Below are 13,719 nucleotides of genomic sequence, written 5' to 3'. Positions count from 1 at the left end.
CTACATACAATCTATGGGAACCGTAGGCCTGTCTCTTTGAATGGTTTTAAATGCGAGGCGCTGTCTTTTTAAATGGTCAGAAAATGAGTCAGTCGTTCCTTCATGAGTAGTTTGAATCCAAGGGAAAATGTAATTTTATGTTTTCTCTTCGTTCTAGTGGAGGTTGAGATATTATAAGATGTGGAATATAATTAAAAGCATATTAAAGCCTTGAATTCCACTGTTTCAATTTGGCTGTGGTTACAGTGGGAAAGTAGTGAGTAGTGACATTCAGTCACAGGCTGTTAAATGAGAGATTTAACAGCATTTCTAAAGCACTTCACTAAAGGGATTCGCTACTTTTGAATTTAATTTCATTTTTAGGTCTTGTTAGGAAAGGGACAATGGCTTATGGCGTGTAATATGAGGCCCCTTGATACGTTTTCAGAAAATGAATCTGTTTCGGCACTACTTAACACTTACCGACCGAGCGGTCAGAATCATCGGAGTTTCCCACACTCCATTTTCTGAAGTGGAAGCTCTACAGCAGCCTGAGGATCAGCTCCCTTTCCTGTTGTCCTTTACACTTTCTATCTATAGGAGCTTTCGGTTCCCAGTTTGAGTGTTTCAGTTTAACAGTAGCAGAGCTGAACTTGCAATGTTAAGTATGAGAATCTTTCTCTGTTTTATGCATCCCAAGGTCCTGAGTCAATTCTTAAATTGGAAACTTTCTGAAACGGTATCTATAACGGCTGTACAATTAATCTGATAGTTATCTTTACATATTGTGACTCGGTTGAAAAGATTCTTTTTAAACTTAATATCATATGGTATTTATCCAGAGTTTCTATGAACCACATTTTAGAAATGGAATACTGCCCTCTGCTGTGGAACTTGTGTATGGAGAGTGCATCTGAATTCTCTCCAAGGCGGAAGACTGTTTCCGTCTTCCCTGCAGCATCAGTATAAGGAAAACCTTCTTCCCAGGATTACATGTCCAATGCCAGGGTTTTTGCATTGCACTGCTTCGTCATATCCTACTCTGTTAGCAGCAGTGACCACTGATCTGGCCCTGTCATAAAAAATAATTTTATGAGATGATTCCTGATCACAGATCAAATTTCCTGGAAGCGGAATGGATTCTGTAGCAGGGCTCAAGGGACACTGGAGACACATCTGCCAGTTTTTGTTTTTCTTGTCCATTTTTTTTCTTATCAGCAAAACTGGATTAAAATCAAAGGAACGCTTTTATAAAGATATAAAACATACATACGGTGCTTTTCTATCTGTTGTATCCAGGCTTGGGCTCGAGTACATTTCTTTTCAGTCAGCGCAAGGAATGGAATTAAGTTCAATTAAATTGCAAATGCCCATAATGTTATATGAGGGATTTGCAATAAATGTGTTGGATTACAATTGATTTTCTGAATTTTCTGAATTGAATTGGAAATGACCCAAACTTTGGCACCTTGTTTAAAGAAATATGTCATCATAGAGAGGCGGTTCATTTGTTTTGTCATGCCTGACTGGAGATATTAAACTGCTTTCATCTCAATGACATTGATAGTTCAGTTTTACCCTAATTGAGAGTGATCATTGTTTTAATTTACCCACAGCTTGATTTTGTTTCACCAGTTTCAGATGTGTTTTCTTACATTTTTGTGGGCTGGAGAAAGAAGTGCAGAAGTGCAGACCAATGCAGTTTGGAAGATTATAGTTTCAGTAAACGGGAAGTTGCGGGGAATTCTTTCTGTTAATTCTCATTTCTACGAAAATAGTTCTGTGGTACTTGAAATATGATAAGCACAAAGGACAAAGTACAGAAAGCTAAACATGGCTACACTTCTCCTTTACTTTGAACATTTGCCTGATGAAACCGAAATTTGGAACTCCGCGCATGATGACCTCACTCTGTGCTATATGAGGCAGAACCTGCCCGATCCACGGGGTGGCATCCCTGCTTTGCCCATTTTTATACCGCAGACACGTTTCCTATGAGACAAAAACAGAGCAGTTTAATTGGGTCGTAGTGGACATGTGACTCCAGCACAGCTCAGTTACGTTGTAGCAGCAGTGAGGTCAGCATCCACGTGCTATAGCACGCACCTCCATGTTCGGCTCCTCCCTGCTAGCCACTGGTGATGGGGGAAGAGGACGAGGACAGGGCCTGTAGCATACATGTCCAAGTGCTGACCGCTTGGAGAGCCTGCTACAAATAAAGCGTGTGCTGAGGGATTAAATGAGCCTGGCTCCACTTTTACATGGAACCTTCTGGAAAGCTCTGGATCTAGCCTGGGTTACTTTTGTTGGGCAGCTTAACCAGCAATGCCAATCGCTTGTAATATGCGGGCGACATAGCTCAGGAGGTAAGACCGATTGCCGGTTCAAACCCTGCCCTGGGCATGTCGAAGTGTCCTTGAGCAAGACACCTAACCCCTAACTGCTCTGGCGAATGAGAGGCATCAATTGTAAAGCGCTTTGGATAAAAGCGCTATATAAATGCAGTCCATTTACCATTTACCATATGCCATAGTCTATTTTATACGTTTGTCAGAAATTTAATGAGGCATCTCTTGCTGGGATTTCGATGTTGAATTTGTGTGGTTCAGATGCACCATGGTAGTAAAGAGCAATGTGATCTGTACAAGTTAGCGCGGCTCCACGTGCTCCTGAACTGGAAGCTGGCCTATAGAGGCCCCTTCAGCTCAGCTGCCAGCGAGGAGATTCCTTCTGCTGTCACTCACATTGGAGAACTACGGCGATGCACCCCCCCCCCCCCCCCCCAACCAATTATCTCAGGGGCGCGTTTCACAACATCTCACCAAGAGACTTGATCACATGTCACGCACTAGTGCGGCGGAGCTATTTCCTCCATTTGCTCAGGTTGTCCTTCCCAGCATGCCCCACGGTGATGAATAAGAAAAAGAGGGGGGAGGGTGCGGATAGCTTTGGCGTGTGAGATTAATTACTTCTTCGGGGATTAAGAGGCCAGAACGAAGGCCCGTGCGTAGATTCATCGATGTACATCGTTCCTCAGACTCGCTGTCAGTTTATCAGACCCCGTGATATTTTTTTGATTGTGGTTGTAGGAGTGCTCCCTGAAGCTTCTGCGCATGGCACATGGTGTTCAGTGCCTGGACCTGGATCGCGGGGAATCAGAAAATCACTGACTGTTTTTTTTTTTTTGTAGCCTGGTCGTTAGCTGCCGGTTCAAAGGCGATGGTGTGCGGGTGGCGTGTAGCAGCGGATGCTGGGATGAAAGCGCTTGGGGGAGAGAGAGCACAAGGGGGGGGGGGGGGGGGATAGGGAGTGTGAGGGAGAGAGAGGGAGAGAGAAAGATATAGAGGGGGGATAGGGAGATTGTGTGTGTGTGAGAGAGAGAGATAGAGAGAGGGGGGATAGGGAGTGTGTGTGTGTGAGAGTGTGAGAGAGATAGAGAGAGGGTGTGAGAGAGACTGTGTGTGTGTTTGTGGCTGGGTCGGGGGGGGGCGGGGGGGTCAGTATTCCAGCAGATGAAAAGGATCGCTCCACTCTGGGCGAATCGCCAGAGAGGTGAGCGCAGCGAGCCGAACAGCGCCAGGCACGGTGGACGCTAGCTCTTCTGACAGAGGGTAGTCATGGATGCACTGGCTTCCATGGCCTTATTGTTGCTGTTTGCATGTGGGCTAATGCAGCACGTGACCTTGAGCGCTGCTGTTTGAAGGACACCGCTTCCTGACATTTTTCATCTGGCCTATGGCCAGCTTATTGTGGAGCCTGGCCCTTTAATAACTGGGGGGGAGGCCTGTTAAGACACTGGGGTCAAGTGAACTGATGTGCCCCACAGTCTGGTATAAAATTCTCACTGTGACCACCATGTCAGTGTCACTAACTGATTCAGTGCATAGGTACTGCTTAGTGTGGAATATATATGAATATATATGGCTTCATATGTTACACAGCATTCCTCATGTTCTTTATCACTGCAATTCAAATACATTTTAATAAGCAAAAACAAAACAAAAAACAACACCTTCTGCAGCTACTTTGTAGTTGAATTTAACTGCACTGTAGAAGATGATGACATTAATATCCACCAAAAGGTACAATTGCTAAAAAAAATTCAGTTATTCAGCTAGAGGTTGTTTTTGGTTGTGACAGGTTAGGGATTTTTTAGTTATTTATTTTTTATTTTTGGCATTTGTTTTGTGTAATGATGCAATAGTCAGGCAGTTCTTTTCAAAAAGGGACAAAGGTGTGACCTAACCTCAAGGAAGAGGAGAAATCGTTCAGAGCAGGATTCTGAGAACAGGAACCTGGATTATGCATCTTGGCAGCAGTTTGATTTTGATGATTTGTTTGTCTGTCACAGTTTTTTCCCGTGTTGATATTGGAACTGTAGTGAATCTTGAATCTCTAAAAAAAAATAATAGAACCAGTCTGTTTAGTCTGAATCAGTCTGAAAAGGTTCAGACTGAATTGTAGATAATAGCCAGTGCACCTGCCTTCCTGACTGATTGGGGGAAGGATGTTCCACCATTGGGGGATGAGGGCGGAGAAGAGGCGGGGCCACGAGGAGCCGATGCTGGCTGCTGGAAGAGATGGGACGGCCAGCTGGCGAGAGGATGCCCAAAAACGGGAGGGGGTGCTACCGTTCACAGCGTGGTCTGCCAATGTGAGAGATTTAAATGAGTGCAGGAAGCCATCGGATGCTAGTGAAGGGCATTCAAAAGGGTCGCGGCGCGTGAATTTTGGCAGATGAACTGTTGAAGTTGTTACAGCGGTCAAAAGAAAAAAATCTGTTGCCTTGTGTGAAGGAGGAGAAGTCTGCTGATGTTTGGAAGGGAGAACTCGCAGGACCAGCTGGTGGCCGCGAAGAAGAAGTTCAGCTGGTCACCTGGGTTACGCAAACATTCTTGGCTGACTAGCTAGCTAGGCTATATGTCTCTCTATCTAAAATTCAGTGCTTTTATACTAATACAATTGCTGAAAGAAGAGGTTTTACAAGTATTTTTCTCCAAAAAGATGTGCCAGTGGTATGAAAATGGGTGTACAAAAGATTTAACACGCATGTAAAATCAAACTCTTTTGAGAAGAAGCAAGACAAAAGTTTGTTGGCGAATAAGGTTGTTGGTGAATAAGTAAAACTGAAGATACAGTATCACTGTCCACTATTAGGTAATTAGAACCAGTGGGACAGATGTAGCCTAAACCTGCGTGGTAGAGGACTCAAATAAATTTTGCCCACACACACAGTGAGGCGGATGGTTTGGGAGGCAAATAAATAATTTAAGGCCAGTGGCCTTGGATATCTACAGCACTTGGTTGCAACTTAGGGACGCACGTCTCTAAATCTAGCATCAGATGCCACTTTCATGCTAATTGGCTTTTTGGAAGGGATGCCAGAAAAAAGCCATTACTGTGGGGAAATTAACGAAAGTAACATTTATTGTGATGCACATTTTATTTGGAAATAATTTATATTTTTTAGAAAAGTATTATTTAATATTAATTGTTTAAGTAGGATATTTTCCACATTTAAATAGGAAAACACGATGTCGTTGATGCGGTATTTTTTGTTCATATTTAGTAAGAGAGTAAATCATTTTAGTGGGCACTCTGTGCGGAGAGGTGGCAATTTGCAGAAGTGCTCGCATTGTTCCCAGACTAATAAATAAAACATGACGGATACTGATGTCATTTTGCGTGTTGATTCGAAGCGGCACTGCGGGTACAGGACTGGCTGACCGCTCAGGCCCGTCTCACCGCAGGCAACACGCCGAATGTAAAGGTGACTCCAGCGCGTTCCTGTTCTCCCAGTTGGCCTCGGAGGAAAAACGTCCGTGGTTTGGGTTTCTGTGGCGCTCCTCGTCCTGGGCCTGCCCGATTCGTTTTGAGCGATCGATGTTCGGGCTGCTTCCGTCCTGTCCTTTGCAGACAGACTCTGAAGTGCTGTCAAGTCTGCTCGCTCTCGCACGTACTCATTATCCCAGACTCGTTCGGTTCCTGTCTGTTAATTGGAGGCTGCGAGGAATGCGACACCTGCTGAGCTCTTTTAATCAAAGACGACAGCGGTAACCGGTTTAAAATAAAATAAAAAAAGGTTACGCCAAGCTCAGTCTTGCAGCCAAAACGGCATCACATCCTGGTCTCGCGCGCTCACAGGAAGTTCAGGGACGGACTACCGGTCAGCGCAAACGGTTAACTCTGTCAGGGCCGGCTGGTCGATACTGCTGGTTAACACCGTCAGTCAGAGGTGGCGGACAGCACGTTTGGTGAGTTCAGTCAGTCGGGGCTAGTGGCTAACGCAGTCCATCAAGGCTGCGACGTGCCGGTCCGGAGAGGCCGGCAGATCCTGCCATTCTGGACTGCATTTATATAGCGCTTTTATCCAAAGCGCTTTACAATTGATGCCTCTCATTCGCCAGAGCAGTTAGGGGTTAGGTGTCTTGCTCAAGGACACTTCGACACGCCCAGGGCGGGGTTTGAACCGGCAACCCTCCGACTGCCAGACAATCGGTCTTACCTCCTGAGCTAAGTCGCCATTCTTGAAAGAGAGAGAGCGCAAAAGAACACAGCTCAGCGTAGAAGATTAGCAGGTTCTCACCCCCTTTAGCACTGCACCTTTGGTAAAGGCGATTTAACATCGAGACCGCAGCGCTATTAGCACAGAAGACCTACATTTTGCACACGATGACGCGACGCTAAAACACTGTCTCGGTTAGATAATTACCGGGACGAACGTCTGGGGCGAAGGCTCTACGCAGTCTGTTGGAGCGTGTGCTCTGCACTCTGCCAGGGTTTCCCCTCGCTGACTGTTCACATTATGGTAATGAATATGTGCTCTGGAACGGAGGAGGGTAAATCGGGTCAGGACTGTTCTTTTTTTTTTTTTTTGGGAACGCGACCGAGGCAAACGGAGGGGGCGGGCCGTAGTGGCGCGAGCCTGGCATGCGGGGGACGCAGGGGCGGCTGAGGTGGGGGTGGGGTGGGGTGGGAGGGGGGGGGGGGGGGGCGTCGCTGGGGCGACAGCCCGCCCACGCGTGCCGTCCCCGCAGGAGCCCGTGTCCCTCTCCGCTGTGGCGACCGAGCGGAGAGCGCGCCGATGACGTAATCGCTCTGATCTCGTTCGGGTGATTTACAGTGGCAGGAAGGGGGGGAGGGAAGGGAAGGGGGGGCGGGGGGGGGAGCTGGGACAGCCGAACTGTTTCACCCTCGTCTCTACGCCTCCGCATGGCTCCTCCCCCAGGGTCAGGGATCCGCTTTTGGGGATTTGTTCACGAAACCTTCAAAAAAGCCACGAATCCGGAACATTCCATCCGTGGGGGGGAAAAAAAGCCACTCTGTGGGTCTTTGAGGTCAGTGTGGGGTTTGTAGTTCTTTCTCGTAGATTTTTCAGCAACGCTGACGTGTAATGAAGAAGTGGGCTTTTTCTGGTGCTGAATGGTTCAGACTGAAGCTCCATCGGTAGGTTAGGTTTTAGCCGTGTTGTCTTGCGCGAAAGGCCGCCGAGCGAAGAGTCCCTCGCGAGCGGGGTCACGTGGGACGTTCCGCTCCCGCCCACCCTCTCTCTCTCTGACCTCGCGCGCGCCGCTCTGCTTGCCCGCTGGCGCTTCTAAGCGGGCTTAGAAACCGCAGGCTCTAGGCCCCGCAGCCGAGCTTGGTCGGTTCGCGTTACCGCTGCGCGCCACGCTAACGTTTTCGGCGGTTTCCTCTGCCAGAGCCCTTTCGGGAGCTCGTTTGGGTCCGAGCGCCGTGCGGAGACGAGCCGTCCCTTCAGATCCCTCCTCATCGCTCGGCTGATGAAGTGCTGAAGGACCTCTCGTGTTCGTTCTCGCCGAGCCAGTGCGGCTACCTGATCCCCATATGATGCCGGATTAGTCGATTGGACATTCTCTGTCCTCCCTTCTCTGATCCCCCCACCCCCCCCCCACACACACATACGCACACACACTCACTCCCCCTTACGCTTCCTTTGTAGACATGCTGCAGAGTTCAGGGGAAAACACTCCATTTCATCTTCCATCTTTGTAGTCCACTCAGCATATCTGTATTCTACCCTACATTTTCATCCTGCATCTCTGTATTCCATCCTGCATCTCTGTATTCCATCCTGCACCTGTGTATTCCATCCTGCACCTCTGTATTCCACCCTACATTACCCCCATCTCTGTATTCCACCCTACATTACCCCCCATCTCTGTATTCCACCCTACATTACCCCCCATCTCTGTATTCCACCCTACATTACCCCCCATCTCTGTATTCCACCCTACATTACCCCCCCATCTCTGTATTACACCCTACATTACCCCCCATCTCTGTATTACACCCTGCATTATCTCCCCCACATCTCTGTATTACACCCTACATTCTTTCCCTGCATGTCTTTATTCTACACTGCATCTCTCGGATCCTGCATCTGCATCTGTATTCCATCCAGTTTCTCATTATTCCTCCCTAAATGATCCCCTGGCCTCTCTGTATTCTGTCTAATCTCTATATTCCACCCTGCACCCCCCCCTCCCCCCATGTCTCAATACCCTGAGTGCTCTGTAGTTGCTCCTCCTTTTTTCTTTTTTTTTTTCTGTCCCCAGTGATGTGGAGTTCCCTCGCAGGGAAAGCATTCGCTTCGTCTCTCGCGGTTCCATGCGATAAGCCCCACGCTGAGGCGCGCTGGCTCCTCCCCCCTCGGCTCCCCTAGCCCCCGCCCCCCCTCCCAGTCGCAGGCTTGCGCGCTCGCCGGCCGTCGCAGAGCCTTCCCCTCCACGGATGCTACGGCTGCGCGTCCGCCTCAGACCGGAGAAGCAGCGACGGATCGGGCGCTCCCGCGTACGGCCAGAGGCGCCATCTCTGCACCCCTCTTCCCCCCACCCCAGCCTCAGTCCCCCCCCCCCCTCCTCTGACGCCAGGGCCGCTCCGTCCCCCCCCCCCCCCCCGCGTCCGCCGGCATGGCAGCGCCGCGGCTCCCCTGGAGACGCCTCTCCGGCCGCCGCTGATCCCCGCCCTCCCCCTCCCTCGCCCCGCCGTGTTTGAGAGGAGAGCAGCAGAGGAGGAGGAGGAGGAGGCGCGGGAGGTCTCCTCCGACGGGAGCAGGGACCGGCGCGCCGGATGAAGGCAGCGCGCGCTCCGTCGCCGACCCCCCCCGCCCGCCCTCCCCCGCCCCCTGCCGCCGCCGCCGCCGTCGCCGCCGCCGCGCTCCGAGCCGGGGAATGAGGGCCGGATGCCGCGAGCAGGCGGCAGCCGCGACCGCAGCCGCTCGTCCGGAGGCTCGCTCGCCGGGCGTCCCCGGCGCTCGCGCTCCGAGACCATGTCTCCCAGCCTCAGGGACTCGGACTGCTTTTCGCCCATGCTGTGCCACTGCAAAGTAGCCTGCACCAACAGCACCATCTCGCTCATGTTCGGATGCAAGGTGGGTGAGAGCGCGTTTTTTTTTGTTGTATCCGCCGCCCTCCTCCCGCCTGGAACGGTCCGTTAAACCGAAGCCACGGACGCAGGGGGGGCTGGCTCGCGTTCGCCTTTCGCTCCGGAGAAACGGGACAGGTCTGTGTTGCTGACATCAGAACTTTTTCTCCGCTGAAGGTGGCTAATTATTGGCTGAGAGATGTGTCGGTGCGAGTGCGCGTTTGTGTAAGACCTCTGTCGTGTTTGAGCGATGCGAGATAACTCCGGAGGACGCGTTTGATTCGCGTTAAGATTTAAAGGGCCGCCGTCCTTAATTAATCCATGTTTGAGATGTGTGGCTGCCTCGTTCAGCTGAGAAGTTTCTGTTGAAACGCGAGGCTGAAATCCTGACATATCGGTGGCATTTACAGCACTTTCTGGCAACCGGTAGCCTCAGCCACAGTAGTTTTGTGCCTGTTTGTGAAATTTTAGCATCTGCGGTGTAAATTTAATCTGCCACTTCAACTTTAATCCTGGGTTTCTGCATTATTGTTTTTTTCTACGTATATATTGCCATTAATCTTTTGAATTATGGCTCTGTCTGTTGTGCAGCTATTGGCTTCAGGCTTAAGGTGCCAGGAAAAGCAAGTCATTCCAGCTGATCCATTTTGTCATCAAAGTTTGGCAGCATCCTGGTTTTAATCCCTGATTCTACTTGTCTGTGAGAGTCTCGATTTAATTGAGTAGCAAATGTGTGTAAGTGAGCGTAAAAAAAAGGGATGGCAAGTAGTTGTTTAGTAAGTTGTTATGTAACAGAGGGTGGGGGTGGTATTCTCATTACTATACAGACTGGTGTTGTGTGGACGTGAATAGGGTCAGAAGGGAGTCCAGTCTTTTTTTTTTCTTCTCTTTTTTTGCGTCGTACATTTTGCGTCATTTAAACAATTAGCCCACGATAAACGGCAGCTTATGTAACCTTAGCCATCTGTGAACTTTGTTTCATGTAGGCTAGCCCCGTTAAATAAAATCCGGTGGGCTAAAAATGGAGTCCTGCCGTGATGTTAATCGGTGCCGATCAGGAACACGTCCTGAGGAAAGGCGGAAGATTTCGTTCGTTAACCGAGGACGATGCGCCCCAGCTCCGGGTGCCGTAGGGATCATTTCACTGGCGTTGCGATCCCGTTTGGTTGACGGCCCTGTTGCGAATCACTTCCGCAGACGCTAAATTGAAATTCGTACTTCAGACAAAGGGCCTGACCCCCGACTTCAGGAAGAGCGCTTCTCGGGCACTGTCAGGATTTGAGCCCGGCAGAAACGCACCTGTTCTGTCTTCAGATACGCAGACGCGTAACTCTGGGAAAGGTGGTCCGTTTTGAGTTGCGCTGACTGTGATTGAATTCACTGCACCCGCAGCAGATTAAATTCACTCTGTTCTACCGCTAGAAAATGTGAATTTTACTGCAGTTCTTATTCCGTTGCTTTTTTTTCTCCCTTTCAAAATGCATTATTCAGTGCTACACGCTGTTGACAAATTTAACGGGATTTCCACGAGAAAAAAACCTGAAAATGCAAAGAGTGGTGAATGAAGTGTGTCTCTCGTTTTGTGCCCAGTTCAAAATTGCCTAATTTTTTAAAATGTTCATTTGAAAAGCTGAGGTATTTTGCAACCGCAATAGAACAGTGAACTTGTGGGATTTCTGCCTCTTGTATTTAATTTTCTGAAGGGGTTTTGACTGTTCTCTGTGTACGGGGTGTAGTGTTAACAGTTGCTGAATTGCATTAATGTGTTTGCATATGTCTTGTGTGAATAGAATAATGCAAGTAAGGGGCATGTCTAGGAGGTTTCTTGCTCTAGTAAGTGAATCTTAGAGAAGAGATGAATGGCTTGTGACTCCTTGTGATAGAATTGAATGACGTGTTTGTCAGTTAAAGGATTTTCCTGTAGACACATTCTTCTTAGGAGACACATTTAATTTTGGTATTTGTGCTGTGGTAAGTGAGCTAAAATGAGCAGCATTAGCTGGAAAAGGAAGATATAGAATTTTTTCCAGCCACACGTCAGTGCATGCAGTTAAGATTCTCTTTTCTGTTCTGCCAAAGCAGCGATTACACTGATGTTACTCACTTTTGTTTAAAATTAATTATGCAACTTGAACAATGAAAACACTATTGTGTGAGACACAATTAACAAATTACAGTGGTCGCCACTGATGGGAGAACATTTTGATATTCGTCAATCGAGGAAAAAAAACGGCAGAATTAAGCCTCAGCTATTAATGTTTATATTCATCTCATGTATTTTAAAATATTCCTAATTGGAGGGGATTCAGGAAGGTGGGACTTGCTGTATATTGTTTACTTCGCAACTGTGTTTTGGTTTCTGTGGAAATCATGTCTACAGCAGATGCCTGATATTGGCACACGTGGTTGTCAGCACTCTGTCTACTGTATCATTCTTTTATGCAATTAAAACAGAATCTGCAGTTTATATAGTGTGTCTAAGGTTGCATGTAATATTGAAAGCAGTCAAAACTAATGGATTCTGAAATACAGTATCATTCATGACCGAATTGTGCCAGAAAATGCACGGACCTATTTTAATTGTTTTACAGGATTTTTTTGCATTATTTATCCTGCTTAAAAAAACACTTGGATGGCCAGCCTAAGACATTTAAATTCCAGGAAACCATGAGTGTTTTAATTAATATAGGTACAGTATGTTGAGCTGCTCTAAAGAGCAAGAGCATTCACAAAAAAGTGGTGGAAATGGATGTTGGTAAAATTTGATATCCAATGAGGTTGGCATGACCAAGCAGCATCCTTGCATCCAATCAAATTTCAAAAGTTTCTGAAATGCCAGTGTTGATTTTGGATGTTGTGCACATTATTTGAGGAACCAGTTTGTCTCACAAAGCCTGTAGTGGTCACAATCATAGAATATGTCACTGCGCACAGCTTTTGTTGACTCCTCTTTATACGTTGGTAAAATTAAACAATAAACACGACCTTGATTCAGTTGCTTTGTCTGTATAAAAAACCGGCGTCTGTTCAGTTCTCTAGTAAGCAACACATTGGCAACAGACAGGTTTAGAAATGCTGGAAGTGTTTGCGCAAAGGGTTGCTTATGTAGACGCTGAACTCTTTGGGCTGGCTTGCATAAGGGTGGCCATGTCCAAAAAGCAAAAAAAAATTCCAGGAATGCACTGATTGGATTCTGTGTTTTAATGATGATGACAATTCCTTAGTAAAAGGCAGCCAAAAGTGGTTATGTTCAAATATTTTACCATTTATATCATTTTAACTCAATTTGACATGAGTTGCCATAAAAATTGTCATAAAAATACATTGAGTCAATTTAATTTTAGTATGCTATGTAAATCCGTTGTCTTCCCCTTAGAAACTGAAATGCATTGAGCTCTAACTCCTAATTCTGGCTGATATAGTTTGCCCTGTTTATACCAGCATTTTGTATGATCAGATGATGTGCAGATAGAAATAGGAAAAACAGCCCAAGTGTCCAGGATTCATGTCACTTTAAATTCAACAGGGCACGCCTTCTGTTCCGTGTAACTCCACCCCCTGGTGTGCCTCTGATATTTCCTTACATAAGGCACACAAGATGCACATAGGGGATGAAAGTGCTGAAGTTGCACAGTTCTGAGTTATGTACATGCACATTAGGCCAGGATTGGGCCACACCGTTCAAAACTCACAAGTGTTGGCAAAGTGTGCGGTAGCTTTGACTGGGTCTATAGCTGAGTCAGCACTCAGTGATCAGTATGCGAAATTGATAGGACCACATATTGAGCTTTGAGCCTAGTGAATTAAAAGGCATACAGGTATCACAGCACCTGTACTCTCATTGTCGGATTCCTCAATTGTATTTCTCTGTTAATGATTATTATTATTATTATTATTACTACTGTTAATTTCATTTATCTATGCAATGTTTATTTGATAGGGACATATACTTGGTTTTTACCTATTCTGTACTGACATTAAAATTGCTTTATCAAAGCAGGTTGAGGACTGAATTTCTGATTTAGCAGTAGCATTTTTTAAGTTAATGGGTTGATGCTTTAACAGTCCACTGACATTTGTTTCTGCATGTGTTTGTGCATGTGCTGTGTCCATTCGGTGCTATGTGCTTAATTCAGTGGGATTTAAAGAACGTCTTAACACCAAGCGCATCAGAGATTGTGTCTTTGGTTACAGCAATTAATCATGCTGTAACGGTGCATGTTAATCCGTTTGACCAGCAGAAACTTTGCTTCAGCCATGGTCAGAAAGTGTGTGTGTGTGTGTGTGTGTGTGTTTATGTGTGTCTGTGTGTGTCTGTGTGTGAGACTCCTGCTCATATTGCTTCCTGGTGTGCAT

General features: G+C 47.1%; 1 protein-coding gene across 19 annotated transcripts in view; it reads left to right on the top strand.

Moving 5' to 3' along the window:
• dlg1l (discs, large (Drosophila) homolog 1, like) overlaps positions 1-13,719 on the top strand; it is a 158,460-nt gene that overhangs the window by 45,494 nt on the left and 99,247 nt on the right. For 3 of the 19 annotated variants that reach the window (XM_035421095.1, XM_035421094.1, XM_035421087.1), the window contains exon 1: positions 9,170-9,370. The exons of the other annotated variants lie outside the window; for them this stretch is intronic. In XM_035421095.1, the coding sequence (XP_035276986.1) occupies positions 9,182-9,370 (189 nt within the window). In that variant the 5' untranslated portion in view covers positions 9,170-9,181. Of the gene's footprint in view, positions 1-9,169; positions 9,371-13,719 lie in introns of those variants that run through there. 19 annotated transcript variants of the gene reach the window in all.

The sequence above is a fragment of the Anguilla anguilla genome, chromosome 6 (assembly GCF_013347855.1).
Source record: "Anguilla anguilla isolate fAngAng1 chromosome 6, fAngAng1.pri, whole genome shotgun sequence".
In the NCBI taxonomy this organism is placed as follows: Eukaryota; Metazoa; Chordata; class Actinopteri; order Anguilliformes; family Anguillidae; genus Anguilla; species Anguilla anguilla.
The sequence above is the reverse complement of the archived record's forward strand: the minus strand, read 5'-3'. Positions and strand labels throughout refer to the sequence as shown.